Source organism: Hyperolius riggenbachi, chromosome 2 (assembly GCF_040937935.1).
Source record: "Hyperolius riggenbachi isolate aHypRig1 chromosome 2, aHypRig1.pri, whole genome shotgun sequence".
NCBI lineage: Eukaryota > Metazoa > Chordata > Amphibia > Anura > Hyperoliidae > Hyperolius > Hyperolius riggenbachi.
The window spans coordinates 471038755-471057215 of NC_090647.1; the positions used below are offsets into that span (position 1 = coordinate 471038755).

The 18461-nt window shown below is 40.5% G+C and overlaps 1 protein-coding gene across 13 annotated transcripts in view; it reads right to left on the reverse strand.

Moving 5' to 3' along the window:
- RAP1GAP2 (RAP1 GTPase activating protein 2) overlaps nucleotides 1-18461 on the reverse strand; it is an 863455-nt gene that overhangs the window by 148512 nt on the left and 696482 nt on the right. For all 13 annotated transcript variants that reach the window (XM_068270219.1, XM_068270220.1, XM_068270217.1 and 10 more), the window contains 6 exons: nucleotides 16864-16896; nucleotides 15878-16087; nucleotides 8616-8719; nucleotides 4819-4897; nucleotides 3367-3420; nucleotides 2997-3080 (listed from right to left, as the gene is read on the reverse strand). In XM_068270219.1, coding sequence (XP_068126320.1) covers nucleotides 2997-3080; nucleotides 3367-3420; nucleotides 4819-4897; nucleotides 8616-8719; nucleotides 15878-16087; nucleotides 16864-16896 — 564 coding nt within the window. The remainder of the gene's footprint in view (nucleotides 1-2996; nucleotides 3081-3366; nucleotides 3421-4818; nucleotides 4898-8615; nucleotides 8720-15877; nucleotides 16088-16863; nucleotides 16897-18461) is intronic.

Here is an 18461-nt window from a genome sequence, read left to right on the forward strand (position 1 = left end):
AATCATACGCATCTTAACAGCCGCTAGACTAACTATCTCTTCTAATTGGAAAAACATTGCTCCCCCAGAACTATCCGAAGTCATTAATAAAATAAAGTGGGTCAAATTAATGGAGAAACTTACTGCTTCTCTAAGAGACACTGAGGCTCGCTTTGACAAAATATGGGCCCCTTGGGAGAACCACTTTGACCCTAACTAACTAGTCCCACCCCCCTCCACAAAAAACCTGGACCCCATTAGGGCTCATCTTTTCCCACAACCCTGTAATACTCCTTTTTTGCTAAGAGTAGGAACCAACCTGACACCACCACCGTCCTTAATAGCCTCCCCAGGCACCTCTGGGTCAAACCTTTTAACCTACGCCTCTAAAAGCATTAATGTTCTTCCACCTTCCTTTTCCCTCGTCCCTTGTTTTCAACTGATTTCAACTGTTGTTCAAATGTACAATGTTCTTTTTTTTTTTCTCTTACTTTTCTCTCCCATAAGCTTAACAGGTACATGAAAAAAAAAGGTTACCCTTCATGGGAAATGGACTAATGGACTAAAACCCAGATGTACGTACGGTCAATACTCACCTTATGGAGCATAACATCTTCCATATGTAAATTTAAGTGTAATACTGAACCCCCTAAGTCACGTTTTGTAACCTAATGTCAATCAATCTTTAATGATAACGTTTGTACCTGTATCTCCACTTATTTGATCTCAATAAAAAACAGAGTTACAAAAAAAAAAAAAAAAAATTAACACGTGAACAGTACAATGCATCTGTTATGTAACTAGATCTATTTATATATGTGTTTTTTTCCCTGGCATAGTATGGCTAATCCTCCTGCTTTAAAAAAGCAAAATTTTAGTTTGCAGTTCATCTCTACCCAAGTCTCTTTCAGTACCATGGACAGTGTAACAACATAGGAACTAACAGGCCAATCTACAGCAGCTCTTGACACGTCAGGATTCAATTGCTAATACACATCCAGGCAAAGTGGAATAAATCACCATACCTGCTGACAATCTCTGGAGACCTATTTCCACTTGATACATTTGTACAGCATAGTAGCTTAGTGGCTGTCTCTCTCCTTGCAGTGCTAGAGACTCCGGTTCAAATCTATGTTCTCCCTGTATTTGTGTCGGTTTACCACCTGGCACCCTGGTTTCCTCTAAGGTGTCACACATGTACTGATAAGTTAACTGAAGCATAGTCAGATCAGGTAATGGGCACTGGGATGCTGATGATTCTGGGTTGCCTAGGAAACGTATGCAAATTCCAACCAGTAGGAAGTGCATATGACTGGCTCAGTTGCCAGCCACATACAACTTACATGTTAGAACACTCCCCAGCCACACCTGCCAACTACTATTACAGTCATACCAGTGCAAGCTCTTTTTAGTTTACATTGGAGTCAGATAACCTTTCACTGCATTTAAAGTCTGTTGGGCATATATGCACAAATGTTCGCTAAAGTTCTGTGCTTTCTGTGCACGGCTATTTCACCATTAGTTACAATGACAAGGTAGCGTGAGTTATGTAGGTAACATGAGTGTTGTTAGAGTAGCACACGCTACCCAAGTAGCGCAATGTGAATTGTGCTAATTGCGCAACATGCATTTTGTCATCAAAATTCACAACAAAAGTGGTGTGCGCTATTTGTCCACGCCAACTTTACCAAATATTTCTGCCTATTGTTATAAAATCCACAAATAGTTACAATAGACTGTGAGTTCATTAGTTCCTATTTTTACAAAGTCTGTATAAACGTATGTGTAAACAGGCAAGACAACCTTAACATTTTTAACTATCCAGCTATTTGGCTGGGTAGTGTAATGGTTAAAGAGAACCCGAGGTGGGTTTGAGGAATATTATCTGCATACAGAGGCTGGATCTGCCTATACAGCCCAGCCTCTCTTGCTATCCCAAACCCCCCTAAGGTCCCCCTGCACTCTGCAATCCCTCATAAATCACAGCCACGTTGCTGACAAACAGCTTGTCAGAGCTGGCTGTGTTTATCTCTATAGTGTCAGTCTGCTGCTCTCCCCGCCTCCTGCAGAACTCCGGTCCCCGCCTGCATCCCTTCCCTCTCTGCTGATTGGAGGGAAGGGACGGGGGCAGGGACCGGAGCTATGCAGGAGGCGGGGGAGCAGCTGAGACTGACACTACAGATGTAAACACAGCCTCACAGCACGGCTGTGATTTATGAGGGATTGCAGAGTGCAGGGGGACCTTAGTGGGGTTTGGGATAGCAACAGAGGCTGGGCTGTATAGGCAGATCCAGCCTCTGTATGCAGATAACATTCTTTAAACACACCTCGGGTTCTCTTTAAGGGCCTCTAACACAGGAGACCTGGGTTCAAACCTCGACTCTTCCTGCTCAGTAAGCCAGCACCTATTCAGTGAGGAGAGCTTAGGCAACAGTCCTGTTACTGCTTATAGAGCGCGCCCTAGTGGCTGCAGCTCTGGAGTTTTGAGTCCGCCAGGAGAAAAGTGCAATATAACTGTTCTGTGTCTCGGTTCGGCCGTGACAGCAGATGCTGCTTGTACTGTTGGTTTATTGATAGGGTGGGACACAACAAAAGGGGTGGAGCGCCTTAAAGTTGTAAAATCAAGACTGTATAAAAACTGAATTTCCAGGAAGCGTAAAATAAAGGCCTGGCCAGCTCATCAAGAAAGTTTTCAGAATTTCAGGCTTAGGGTGGTGTTTAATAACTCCATGAAGTGAAGGAAATAAATCCTGAAGAAGGAAATGCGTACTTTGTGTTTGATCACTCTCACCAGCAGAAGTGAAGCAATAGGTCCTATTATTGCTGACATCTATTTATAGTGCTAAATTTGGAATAATCCTGGATCGCAACTAATTGAGGAATAAAACACATGCAGTAAACAAAAAACAGTCATATAATAGAAATCATTAGCACATACATATCTTCCTCATCAGTGAAGAATGTCAAAATTCAGGGAAAAACCTTATACAAAGTGTATATATTACACGTGTACTTACTTGCTTAAGTTTTTGGTATATAACACCAAACTTGAAGGTATTGTTGATTTCATGTTCGTCGTAAGTAACAATCAGTTGTGATGCCTGAAATAAGTGCAAAACAGTCACAGCATTACCACACCATGTCTCTGCTCCTTTCATTTATTACGGTAGTTAAACAATAAAAGATCAGCTATGTGATTATGTTTATGGTTTTAAACTCGCCAAAGTGTGATACCGTTTTCATTCAAACAATAAAATCAGTTGAAACTAGTAGTTCAAATGTTAGTCAGTTCTTTTCATTTTTATAATTGGAATAAATAGAGCAGCAGACACTATTAACCAGTTCAACATGTATAACCTGTAGGATTAATGCTTTAATGATTTTTACCTTAGGGTAAAGAACAGGGTTGAATTTAAGTCCAGTGGCATCATCACATAAGGCCTGCAATAAAAGACAGAGGTATTACAAAAGCTTATAGTCACATGCAAAGTGCAATCTTTTTTTTTTTTTTTTTTTTTTTTTTTTTTTTTTAGGGGAACTATGACAAAACAGCTGTAAAATGTTACATGCATATATATCTGAATGTATAATTATATACAAGTTGCACATTTGTCCCAAAATAAAATACACTATAAATGAATGATTTCCTATGTAAGCCTTTGGGCAGGGTCCTCCTCCCTTTGTGTCCTACCTGATCTTGCACCTCCATTACTGTGCACCCATGCTATGCATCTGAGTGAACCTAACTTGCCTAATCTCCATGCTCCATACAGTGACTGACTAAGCATTACCTTGTACTCATACTGTGCGATCTGGTTTTCTTGTATTCCTGTATTGTCATATTGCTGTATGTCACCCCTAAATATTGTCTGTAACCTAAATTAATGTTCAGCGCTGCGTAATATGTTGGCGCTTTATAAATACAATTAATAAAAAATAATAAATACAATAAATAATAAATGTTGCTGTTCCTTACAGTAAGTATTATTAATCTGGCAGTTCTTAACCTCTTATCAACAGGGTTTGGACTAGCCCATCTCTTTATGGAGTATTCTCAAAGTTTCCTATTTTCTTTTAAAGGTGCTCCCTGTCAAGGATCTATACAAAGATGTCCCCTGGCATACTCAATCACATACTATTCGGGCAGTTGGACTGAGCAATAAAGAAAACCCAGAGAACCCCTCATGAGGAGATGGACCAATCTAAAACCAATCAGTGAAAGGTTAGATAAGTCAGATTAATAACACTTACTGTAAGTGACAGCTACATAGTAATAAAGTAAATTACAGTAAATTCTACTCTAGAATAAATGTAAATGTAAATTCTACTCTAGAATAAATGTACATCTTATACATAGATATATATTTTTGCATAAATATTTAAAATGTTACAGTTTTTGTTATAGTGTCCCTTCAAATTCATCAATGTAATCCGAATGTAAAATAGAGTGAACAAAGTAAGATAAAAGTGTAGGCCAATATGTTTCTCCTAAGCCTTGTACGCGCGTACATTGTAGAGCCGAGGCTGTATAGACACACTGCTAGCCTTCAGGCTAATATGTCCTGTTGCTATATGCAAGAAGGATGGTCAATGGAGTGGTGCGCGACTAAAGGTAGCCATGCATCAGTAAACTTGGTGGCCGATCGACCAATGGCGGACACCGAACAAGTAAAGTATTAATGCACAGGCATCAGACGGGTACATCTATATTTGGGGAGACGCGGGGGGGGGGGGGGGGGGACAGCGTCACTAGACCGGTTCCCGAAAGATTTCATGCTGATAATTGAGTGGGAGTTGGCCTCTGGTTTACGCCATAAACTGGAAGACACTGGAACTTACCTTAGCAATCTGAGGGATGCTGGGAAGTTTACTAAATCCAGACAATGGAATTCGTTCATGTAGCGTTTTTGTTTTTGACCTTAAAAGAATCAAAACATAGTGGTGAGATTCTATATAGCAATGTAAAGATGGAATTTCTGCACACACACAAAAAAAATCGGTTGTAAATTTGGTTGAAACTGCACTTATTCGTTAAAGCCCAACTAGATCTGTAGATTTCACAGTAAAAGGGTGAGTGATTTACCTGTTCAAACACCGACCATGCGTTGGGGTACTATAGGTTAGTACAAGGATTACATTAACAATAATATATAGTTCACTGGAGGAACTCTTGAATTACTTCCATAGAACACACATAAAAGAGGTTATTTCAGAGCACAGTCAAATAACACTTAAAGTGACAATGAAGCAAAAAAAAACAAAAAAAACTTGAGATATAATGAATTGTATGTGTAGTACAGATAATGAATAGAACAACAGTATCAAAGAAAAGAGTCTCACATTTTTATTTTCAGTTATATAGATTTTTTTCCAACATTGCATCATTCTTTCATATTTGCAGTTTACAAACCACACTATGTATTTTAAACTGTAAAAAAAAAAAAGAGCAAAGCCAATAACCCTTTGAACTTTCCAGCAGTAAAACCTTATCTCAACCTCTCTCTCACTGTTTCTTTTATGTATAAGTGCTTCAGAAAACAGGACTGTCTGCCACCCAAGTTGGGTCAGGGCTCAGAGATGCTCTTTTGCATAGAAAACATGTGAAGTTTCTTAACTCATCAAACAATATGAGACTCAGAGCTTTGCTACCAATGTTCTATTTCTTAGCTGTACTACATATACAATTAAGTATATCATAAATGTATTTTCAGATTCCCTTTACGCTTTATGAGACTCAAATATATAAGATATCAACATGTATAATGTATTTAATTTACGTCACAGGATACAGGGGTTGACTCACCAAGCTGCGGTAATACTGTTGTGCGCAGGCAGTGCACAGTAATATTACAGTTACTACCGGCAGCAGGTTACCACGACTTTCGCTATTAGCACAACCCGCAGTACTCAAGTGCCACGAGCGTTGCTACAGTAACGCACATTAAAACACTGTTACCGAAGCAACACTCGTGTTACCTCAGGTCACGCTAATAGCATAACTCATGGTAAACTGCTGCCGATATTAACAGTAATATTGCTGTCAGCGCAAAACAATATTACCACAGCTTCATGCATCAACCCCATAGACACCAGTTCACGTTCAAGTGTACCGGAGGTGACATGTGACATGGTGAGATAATTGTGTATGTACAGCAGAAAGAATATTAATAACCAGGCTGTTTATCTTTTTTTTTATTTTGCTGCCTGAAAGAGTTATGTTTCAGGCATGCAAGTGACAGCTCCTGTCTTGTTGGTACCTTGTCTGTCAGGAATATAGTAAACTTCACTGATAAGCAAATTACAGCCGTAAAAGTTTTCCAGGCAGAATACAACTTCTGAGGGCAGGGGAGAGATAGAAAAAGGTCAATAATTCATGTATTTTAACTCTAGGACACTTAATAGACTGCCATTGTGCAGAGACAATAAAACATCCATTCTACTTTGTAAATGTTTAAATATAAAAGAAAACCCATGGATATCGATATAAAAGTCATTTTTTTAGGAGTAGGAGGATAAATACAATTGTTTATGTCATCAGTTTATTTCCAACTCAGGTTCACTTTAACTGTATTGTGAAAGTCTCACATCTTTAGAATCAGAAATTCCAGACAATTAGGAGCTGCCTAAATAACATGTCTAATGAACAGAAGAAAATGTTTGTTCACTTAATTCAGTGATTACATGGAAATGAGGGAGAGGTCAGAACAGAGTCTAAAGTGTAAGGAAGGTGTTTGTTAATATCATGCAGGGATTATTGCAGTGACAGCAGCTAAGCAGGTACCGGCTTAGTGACTGTCTGACAGACACGCAACACAGCTTTGAGGAAATGTTACTAAATACTCCAGTGACTGACAGATTTATTTAACAACTTCTGTTTCATCGAAACTTTCGGCTTCTGATAAACGCTCAGAAAATTCACCATTTCTAACTATACAATGAGAAAGTAATGCAGGCAAACGTAAAAAAAAAAGTTGAGGACCGCAGTGTTAAACCCCCCCTAAAGACAAGGCCATTTTTCACTAAATTGGCCACTGCAGCTTTAAGGCCTAGCTGCAGGGCCGCACAATTCAGCACACAAGTGACTCCCCCCCCAACAGAGCTTTCTGTTGGTGGGGTCTGATCACTACCCCAATGTTTTTGTTTTTTTTTACAAATATTTTTCTTATTTATTTTTAAATAAATTGACTTTTTTTTTAAATTTTATCTCCCTCCTTCTCTCCCTTCCCTCGTCAGCCTATCACAGCGGATCGCTTTTGTGTCTCTGGAGGGGACAGCCAAGTGACACGGCTGTTCCCTGTACAGCGCTGCAGTAGATTGCAGCGCTGTACCTAGTAAATAGATGGCAGTTTTGCCGTCTAACAGATGGGAGACTGAAGGCGCCATCCAATCAGGGATGCGCACGCATTGGCGCATGCAATCTCCAGCAAACCACTCCCCAAAAACCTTTAGCCGATCGTCGTTAGGCGGTCCTGGGGCTGACGCCGCGTCCACGCCCTTCGAAAATAAAATTATGATATAATGCATTGTATGTGTACTACAACTAAGACATAGAACATTAGTAGCACAGATATGAGTCACATATTGTTTCCAGTGCATGAAAAGTTAAAAAGCTTCAGTTGTTGCTTTGATTTTAGTATATGTCACAGCTTCTGTGGTTCCTTTGTAATGTGGTACGTAGAAGCAGCACGCAGGCATCATCCAATGCAAACTGTGGTTTATTGAGATAAACCAGCATATACATCCAGACAAAAGTCACTGCGTCTTATAGTCCAAATGCAGGGAGTTAATGACTTGTGAATGCCTGCCAATACACTAACCTCCAACCTGTCACAATGTCGAGGACTCCCTGTACTGTGCCTGTGCAGAGGAAGACACAGGGGGACAAACAGAGGACACGGGGATACAAAGGGGCATAGAGGAAGTACAAATGTGCATAGAGGACACATGGGGGACACAGGAGGACACAGGGAGATACAAGGGGGCATGAAGTACAAAGGGGGCAAAATCCACAAGATGCCCCTTCACTATGGATGCACCACGTTTAGTATATATTTTTTCCTCTGGTTTTTGTCCTCTAAATCTAGGTGCGTCTTATGGTCCGGAGCATCTTATAGTCTGAAAAATACAGTAGTTTCCAGTGGCAATGTACACCAGAATCACTAGGTAGGGAAGTGGGACACTGAAATGCCATTTCGTGTCTCAGTGGTGCTATCCTTTGATCAAGCGGGACCAATTGTCCACTGAGACACAAGACGGTCGTCGCAGGTCATTTCAGTGCCCCACCCCCCACCTCCGCACCCATGTTTATGGCACAGTAATTCTGGTGTACATTGTCGCTGGAAACTATACATCTGGATGTATATGCTGGATTGCCTCAATAAATCACAGTTTGCATTGGATGGTACCCACATTCTGCTTCTACATACCACATTTTGCCTTCCTTCTATCTCATAGCTGGAGCACATCAATCAGGCCATACAGCAGAGACAGAGCCCACACATGGTGAGATTGTCCCGTTTGTATATATGCTGTGTGAGTGCCGCAGTTCTCACTCTTGTCTTACGTACTGGTTTCTTTGTAATGTACCTAATAGCTTCAGCACAATCAGAAAAATAAATCAAATGTTATTTGCATACCTGAGTATTATTCTTAAATATTCTATGCTGTCGGCTTCTTCACATTTAATAGAAAGGATCAAGTTTCCTAGGCTACTTCCAGTGCAGTAAAAGTTTAAATGGTCCTAAAAAAAAGAGAGAGGAGAGACCAAATATAAGGCAAGTGATGATCTAGCAAAGTGGATAAATAAATAAAGAAGTAAACAAGTGAAGTGAAATAAACAAGTGAAGAAATACTGTATATGATGAATTAGACCCCATTGTGTAACCATTGCCGTTGACCCTTTACTAACTTTTATAAAAAGACTAGTGAAAGAAGAGAAAAGCAGCAAATATGGGCTGAATTATTTTAGGCCCCTTTACCTCTTGCACACTGCATGCATTTCCGATTCCAATTCCGCTTTTTAATCAGTTTTTACATCCGATTCAGATTCCGATTTGAGTGTGCAAGGAGCAAACTGCAAATCGGAATCGGATGTAAAAACCGATTAAAAAGTGGAATCTGAATCGGAATCGCTTGCAGTGTGCAAAAGGCATTACACTTGCTTTGGAAATCTGCATTGTGTGACTATTTTTTTACCATAGGGTAACACAATGGTAAAGCAAGGCAATGTGGCTTGGCACACTCACTGTGCTCGGAAGTGCTCGATCGGCGGCTGAGCTGCCACAAAGTCAACAGCAGGATACTGTCGGTCTTCTGCGGCGAAGCAGTAGCAGCGGAAGTAATGTAAGTAAATGGCCGATGCAGGAAATTTAAACATGTTGGTGGCGGCGGTGCGGCGCATGTGCGCGGAACAACGGGAATATGACAAGGAATCCCAGTGACATACTTCCTGTCCAGCAGGGGGCAACAGGTCACTGGGCGAGGGGTGATCTGAGGGGGGCGGTGCTATATGTATGACCCTGTTGGCGCACTCTGCCACAGGGTCATGTGTTAGGCATTTTGTACATTACGTTTTGTAAATGGGGGTGGGGCATGACTCTGCAAACACCCAGGCTAGATGTAAAACCGGCCTACTACATCGCCATACATCGCCATACAGATATCAGATGGTGGTTTATAATCAATTTTACAAGTGCAAGTGTTTTCCCTTCCCTCTAGTGCCGACCATATGCAAGGAATTCACATTCTGCCACACTGAATTTAGTTGGACATCGGCTGTTATATTCCTCGGCAGAAGGTAGCCTGGTGTTTCTGCACTGCCATCTCTATCCTGTTCCCTTCCTGTTCAGTAAGTCAGCACCTATTCAGTAAGGAAACCTGGGGCAAGACTTCTTAACACTTCTACTGCCTATTGAGCGTGTTCAAGTGGCTGCAGCTCTGGTGCTTTGAGTCCGCATGGAAAAAAGGGCAATATAAATGTTCTGTGTCTTGTCTTGTCTATCCATAAATAATTCACTGTGCCTTCACCCTTGCCACTTGAACAGGATGATGCAGTCCAAACAGTCCCAGCCTCACGACCAGAGCATGAAACACTCAGTTGTGTCTGATCATTTGACCACATTCCAGGAAAGAAAATTTAGCTGTAGAAGTCTCATTTGAGAAGGAAAAGATGGCATTTGAGCACTCTGATTACTAAGTGCTTAGGGCTGGTGCACACCAAAACCCGCTAGCAGATCCGCAAAATGCTAGCAGATTTTTAAACGCTTTTTTTTATTTTTATGAGGCGTTTTGCTAGCGTTTTGCGGATTGCTGCTGCGGTTTTCAGTATAGTAGATTTCATATATTGTTACAGTAAAGCTGTTACTGAACAGCTTCTGTAACAAAAACGCCTGCAAAACCGCTCTGAAGTGCCGTTTTTCAGAGCGGTTTGCATTTTTCCTATACTTAACATTGAGGCAGAAACGCATCCGAAATCCAAAAAATGCCTCACCCAGGCATTTTTCGTTTCTGCAAAACGCCTGCCGCTCTGGTGTGCACCACCCTATTGAGATACATTGACCAAGCAGATCCGCAGCCGCAAGCGGATCTGAAAACGCCCAAAAAGCCGCTCGGTGTGCACCAGCCCTTAGACTGTATTTTTAGATCTCTGTCGGAAGATTACAGCAAAGGCAAAACTGCTTGAGGGCTGGTGCACACCGAGCGGCTTTTTGGGCGTTTTCAGATCCGCTTGCGGCTGCGGATCTGCTTGGTCAATGTATCTCAATGGGGTGGTGCACACCAGAGCGGCACGCGTTTTGCAGAAACAAAAAATGCCTGGGTGAGGCATTTTTTGGATTTCGGATGCGTTTCTGCCTCAATGTTAAGTATAGGAAAAACGCAAACCGCTCTGAAAAACGGCACTTCAGAGCGGTTTTGCAGGCGTTTTTGTTACAGAAGCTGTTCAGTAACAGCTTTACTGTAACAATATATGAAATCTACTATACTGAAAACCGCAGCAGCAATCCGCAAAACGCTAGCAAAACGCCTCATAAAAATAAAAAAAAGCGTTTAAAAATCTGCTAGCATTTTGCGGATCTGCTAGCGGGTTTTGGTGTGCACCAGCCCTTACTGATGGTTTGGAAAAGATAACATTATTATGTGGGACGCTGTTCTAAGCCTAAGCTGAATGCACACCAAAAAGCTTGAAGAAAAATATACAATAAATGCTGGCTGAGTTACAATAATTGCTAGTGTGAAAAGCTTTCTACTGCCGAATGCATAACCTTTTTGTATTTATAACCATATGACTGAGTTTTAAAAAAAGGTATAATAATAAACAAATTAAAGGAGAACTCCAGAATTATAATATCCCTTTTCTTAGATCAGTTATTGTAATTTATATTTAAATATTGATTAGAATTCCTAAAATTAACATTTTATGCACCTGGAAGGACCTAATAGTGACATATTTACTTTCTGCTGTCCTAACAATGATAAGCAGCCGTTCCAAGGCAGATCCCAGCTATTCTATTGCATAAAAAAAAACAAAAACAAAAAAACAGGGCTGTGAAATCAGTACAAAGATCATCCAACTCAAACTTTGATTTCTCAGTTTATGATTCCACGGACTCCGACTCTTCTTATTTGCATATATCAATCTTGTTGATTGAGGCCCCTTTTACACTAGGCTAAACCTGTGATGCCTTACCCTATTTTGCTGCAAGGGGCCGCAAAAGCAATGAAAGTCCATGGGAATGTCATAATCAACCATTTCTGCCGCACGGACATGAGCCTCACATCCGCAGCAGGTGCTGCTGCAGCAGTAGGGATGTGAGGCTGAAGTCCGTGCATTCTGCTGGGCTGTGCACACAATTGTGCAGGGGGAAACCTGCGATTGCGATGGTCCCGGCGACGGGGGGGGGATTGGAAGTCCCCTGAGACAAGCCATGCATGTCCGCCGAGAACGATCACTGTTTTTGTTAAAATACAGTGATCATTCTCAATTGGTACCGCCGCGCTGTCTCCTGCTTGCTTGTTTCCGCCGCTCCCACTGCTGATCATTAGATGAATGAATGGGAACTTTGTTCCTTTCATTCATCTCCCCTGTAGGCCCCCGTGATCGCCGGCTTAAACGAGATGCTTGTGTCACTTCCGATATGTAACAGCCATGCATTATTTCCTATTTAGCATACTTATTGCATGCAAAAAGGAAATAATGCGCGAGGATGTCTTGTGGCCAAATAGTAATATTACACCTACATACATTGGGGAATACATTTTTTTTTATTTCAAGAGGGTATATTATTATAAAATTTTTGCCTTGTGATCATTGATGGATGTAAAACTGAAAAAATGCACCTTTATTTCCAAATAAAATATTCTCACCATACATTGTACTAAGGATATAATTTAAATGTTGCAATAGAAGGGACAAATGGGCAAATAAAATGTGTGGCTTTTATCGACAGTAGAAGGTTTTATTTTAAAACTATAATAGCTGAAAACTGAGAAAATAATGATTTGTTTTTCCATTGTTTTCTAATTATTCCCATTAAAATGCATTTAGAATAAAATAATTCTTAGCATAATATACCACCCAAAGAAAGCCTAATTGGTGGTGGAAAAAACAAGGTATGGATAATTTAATTGTGATAAGTAGTGATAAAGTTATTGGGAAATAAAAGAGAGGAGCGCTGAAATGTGAACACTCCTCTCATCCAGAAGGTGAAAACAACTTGCGGGCTGAAATGGTTAATGCAGCCTGTTGCATTGTGCCAGAAGTTCCCGATCCACCGCTCAGCAGTCACAGGGGCAACAGCGCATTACTGACGGACTTCCGCAGGGATAACAGAAGGCATTGAAGTCAATGGGCGACACAAAAATGGGAATACGGCGGATAACCCTGTGAATCCCAGTGATGTACTTCCTGTCCAGCAGTTAGGACGTCACTAGGTGAGGGGCATGCAGAGGGGTGGCGATCTGCATATGACCCTATCAACGTAGTCTGCCACAGAGTCATATGTTTGTGATTTTGTACGGTGCGGTATGGTGCGGTATGATGCGGCAGGGGCGAGGCATTACATGTGCCATGCTCTGCAGCCTGGTTCTCTTTGAAATGTTAGTGTTCATTTACTTAAAGAGATATGAAACTCAACCTTCATCTTTACACATAGCATAAAATGAATAGGAAAAAAAAAATATAAAATGGTATCCAAGTTTCTGGAAGGGCTAAAAGGGTTTTCTTCACTCAGCAGCTGTTACGTTCCAAAATGATCAGATTTTATTCAGCTGTTTGTGCAGCCTGTATTATTGTCTAACTAGACCTGCGGCTGTGGCTGCACGCGTGCACGCTCCCGTGCGCATCATCAGGAGCTTACTGCGCAGGCGCAGTACAAGAAAACTTTGTATTGCGCCTGCGCAGTAAGCTCCCGATGACACGCAGGATCGAGCATGCGCGCAGCCGCAGTTCTATTCGTCTAGTTAGACGAATAATTAGCAGGTTACCGGCGGCGGGGAATAGAGCATCAGAGGAGGAGGACGGCGCGGGACATTACAGGTGCAGGCAGGCGATAGAAGCCCTAGGTAAGTGTCAGTTTTAGATTTTTTACAGATACCAGAGAACCCCTTTAAGAGAAAAGGGTGAATTGAATATGAGCCTTAAGCTGAGTACACACGTACGATAACGATCGTTCGAAAACGAACGATAACGACAAGCGGACCGATAATCGTGCGCTCCAAATTTTCCAACGATCGTTTCTTGGACGATAACGACTGTTATCGTTCAATCCGGCCGATCCAACCCGGCGGATTTTTTCGAAAGATAATCGTTCAATCGTTGCAGTGTGTACAAAGATCATCCGATAATGATTATCTGTGGAGTAGTACGCGTGTTCTTATTGCCTGTCATAACGTCACTTCCGTTTGCGCACGCATTTTTTTATCGTATGTCGTTCAGTACTTTATACTTATATCGTTCACGTGTGTACACAATCGTTCATTACGAACGATCTTTTCTGTCTAATTTGAATATCGTGTAAACGTCACGAATCGTTCGTAACGAACGATCTTTATCGGACGTGTATACGAACCTTTAGGCCCATATGCAATTAACTTTTTCTCCTGTGTTTTCTCCTAGTTGATATTTCACATTTGTAAATAAAATGCATTTTAAACCACCAGTAAGCAAGGAAATACTGAAAATATTTCTGATAGTAATTTTTCAACTACTTTTAGTACTTTTTCATTAGCAAAATGTTTAAAAGATATTTTAAAAAGAAGTTGAAATTAACTCCTGGAAAAAACTCAGGAGAAAAAAATAATCGCATATGGACCTTGTCCTCCTTCTATCAACAAGTATTTGATTTTGAACAATCATGGTTGCTAACTTTTAATGTTGCTGACATTTTTCTTATCTCCAGCAAACCAAAGCATGGATTCTGTAGTCAACTTCTTGATGCTAGCTGGACTGGAGTGTCTACTCCGTTCATAGATAAAGTATGAAAACCTAAAAGTCAGAGTAATTTCAGAGTAATGATGGACTGTTTAAAATTCTAAAAGAGGGGACAATTTTTCACAAAGCTGAAACAAAGCTTTGATCAATTTTGCAAAAGATTTTTCTTTTATAAGTACCCCAAATCGATTGCAAAATCTAAGGCAATCCGATTGGACCGGTTGGAAATTATTTAATAACAGATCCGATCTGATGGAAAATTGTACCGTGTAGATGAGGCTTAAAAATAACAATTAACACCCTGGGTGACATTGAATACTTAGCTTTAGCCTATCAAGCCCCTAAACATTTAGCAATCTTAAGGTGCCCAATTAACGGTACAATTTTTCACTAAATGCGATCTTTCGATGTGATTTGAATGATCGTAAGTAATTGGAAGGCATCTATCGATTGTTCAAATTTACTGAACGATTCTTTCTTCAAATGTAATCATAACATCCAACTTTTGGATCTATTTTAGCCTATTTAGCAATCGAATTTTCTATACAATTTGATCATAAAAATCGCATTGAAAGATCACATTTAATAAAAAAAATTGTACCGTTAATTGGCACCAAAAGCTCTGTTCACATCTCAAACTAATCACAAACGCAAGCGTTTTGCAATTTTGTGCGAATTTTTTTTTAGCGCCTCCCAGCGCTTGCCTGCGCACTACTTTTTTTAAAGCACTTTTCTAAAACGCTTTTGCAGACAATTTTTTTTTATTCACTCCCTGACGCAAGTCAGGAATTGAACTCTTTGACCCACAAAAGAATAAACACAATAGGCTTGATTTACAAAGCGGTGCTAACTGTTAGCACGCTTGTGAAAAGCCCCTCTTCACCCCCTGAACTCAGTTTAAGCGTGTTAAAAAAGCGCCGAAAATGGCGCACCCGATGCGCCTATAAGGTCGCATGCGGTGCGACCTTAACGTCGCACTATGCGACGTTAAGGTCGCGGGACTTTGCGCGCGATCTGATTGTCAAAATGGTGCTAACCTAGTTAACCAAAGTCTTTAGGCACGCTAACTAGGTTAGCTCCGCTTTGTGAATCAAGCTCAATGTATTTATTCTTAAAATCGTGAATGCAATTGCCGCACAAAGTGATTTTGTGAGCGTTTAGCGCTCCTCCTATAGCTTCCATTACATCAAATCGCCCTAAAAATGGTACAGGCACCGCATTGTGGAGCGCAAAGCGGACGAAACGCGCTGCTATGAACTTTATCATAGAGAATCATTGCACAAAGCGTTTTGTGGATGATTTGGAAAATCAGCACCGCTTGAAAAAAGGCCATAACGCCCTTAATGTGAACGAGCCCTTAGAGAGGCTGCACTGTGAAAACTGTATGGAGTTATGATGACCAATGTAATTGTTGACTCTTATTTACTCAGGAAAACATCACAATGATTTGCAAAACGGAAGTCCACCAACCTTTCCCAGGAAATGTTTTCTGTAGGCCCGAGCGGAACCTTTGTATTCAAGTTTATATCCATATGTGCTGGGGCTCATAGGCTCTTCCTCCTCATCACAGATGCTGCTGTCCGAGGACGTTGGAGTACTTAAGTTTTCGGGGTCTTCTATCCAATAACCTCCAAACTGGGGCAGGATAATTAGAGGGTATGTAGTGTCCTTCTCCAAAATCTAAAAGGCACAGTAAATAGAGAAGTCATACTTTAGTAGTGTTATGGTTGACTAGTATATATAACTGGGAGTTCTGCTGAGTGTTTAATGCGGACCCCTCTAGTACAGCATACAATGAAAGCACATATACCTTAGTTACTAAGAAATTCACTGTGTGTGTGTTTAGGGAGCAAACTGAGAGGAGGGCCAATCTAACTGTATTTGGATTTATAAATTTACATTTATAAAAATGTCACAGAGCTCCTCAGTTGCACTGGTACAATTATGCAGTGTATGGCTCTGATCAGGGGCGTAATAGGCTTAATAGCCCCCCATCCCTGCAAAAATGATTGCATGGGGCCCCCTTGGTCCCTGAACCCCATGAGGGTCAAGTGATCGGGAGCCAGCAAATGGCAGCAGAAGCCGGAAATCATTACAGACTCTCCCGCTACCCTGCATGACGGGAGGCGGTGTCAGGGGCGGTTTCTGTGAGCGAACGGGGGAGGTTTTTTTGTTAATTGGCTGTACTTGTGGTTGGGGAGAAGGAGGAGGAGGGCCTCCAAAGCCTCCGAGCCCCCCTGCAATGGGGTCACAGGGGTGATTGTTACGCCCATGGTTCTGATAGCATTTACTATGTATAATGCTGGGGTACACTGCAAGCAAAGCACCTGATGATACAGTATATATATTTCACTTTTTAAAATAAAAAAAATGTTTTACAAAAATCTTCTATAATAGTGTATGTTATATCTATCCTTTTTTTTTCTTAATGTTTTTGTTCTCTTTTACAGACATACCTCTTCAATGCTGGGATATGGTATATAGTCTTCCTGGAAAAATAATCAAAAAAGACATGTTATTGAAAACTCACACAATTTTAAAATACAATAATGTAATATAAATGCTTTATTTTAAAAAAAAAGTATAGTATGTGTTAAAAGCTAAACTTTGGACATTACTGTTCACATAAAAACCACTATGCTATTCTAGGATTGCATACCTAGGTTATAGGCAAATGCAAAAAGTAATGTAGAACTATTGGTCAATACTGTAGTTAACTTTTTGTCTGTTAAGCTGGGAATACATGATGAGTTTTTTTGGCAGATTTACTTTCCGATCAACTTCCCAATCGTTTTTCCGATCATTTTTCTGATCGATTTCCATTCACTTCCATGAGAAAATAGCAAAAACGATCAAAATCAGATCGGACCTGTCGGAAATGATTGAGCTATCTGGCAAAAAACTCATGGTGCATTCCCAGCATTAGACTGCTTATATAACAAAGATGTTAAGAGCGTCAAGGTCTTGTACACGCCCCTTATGAGTTTATGGAGCTGAGCAGAACATGATAATCTTATAAAATATACCTGCCCAAGAGCACTGGAATATCATTGCAATATACTATAACAATATACTAAGTAGGCCTCACCATGGAAGATATAATTTTACAAACTGGCGTGGTAAATTCGGTAATGCAGTGCATCGATGACCAAGACCCAATTTTAGGTATGCTTAAATTCAACACAACGTGAAACTAAACTGATGAGATAAACAATTGTATCTATCTCCCTACTGCTGAAAATGACATTTGAAGATATTCAATAGTTTTATTTTATGTTTAAAACCTAAAAAGTAGATTTCCTGTTGTATTGTCTCTACTCAATGATACAGTTTTTCAATTGTCCAAGATCTACTATATATGAACTGTTGCCTTTTTTTATCTCTCCCCTGTTCTCTATCAGGAAAGAGTTTTATGGCTTTAATTCCTTATCAGTGAGGGTTTTGCTAAGGTCCAACTGGAGAGAAACTGTCAGGTATGTACCTGAATGTTAACTCTTTCAGACAGAAAAAAAGAACACAGTCTGGTTATTTCTGTGCATAGCACATATACATGTCTATCTCATTATGTCACAAGTCACCTACTTTAAGTATAAGTACACTAAAACTTTAAGAATAAGCACTATTTGCAGGAAATTATTGTCAGAGGCACCATAACTAACTGTGTAGTCTGTAATGCACTGTTACAAAGTTACCTTATATATTTTTTTATTATTATTATTCCTCTTCACAACCATGGCAACAGCTCACTAATTGGATGGATAATGTAGCCGCAAATTCTCATTTCTGCTTGTACTCATGGAGGGGGATTGCTATGGGGCCCAATGATGTCTAGCTGGGCCCCTGGCTGTATTGTAATCTGCTTTCTTTTTTTTTTTTACCTCACTTCAGTTGTGTGTTAACATTGTTCAGAAAGTATTTTCCGTCGAAATCAGAAGGCAGCTGTAATTTGTAGACATACCAAATTATTCCTCTTCACAACCATAGCAACATCACTATTTGGGTGGATGATGTTCCAGCAAATTCTCTTTTCTGCTTGTACGCATGAACGGGGGGG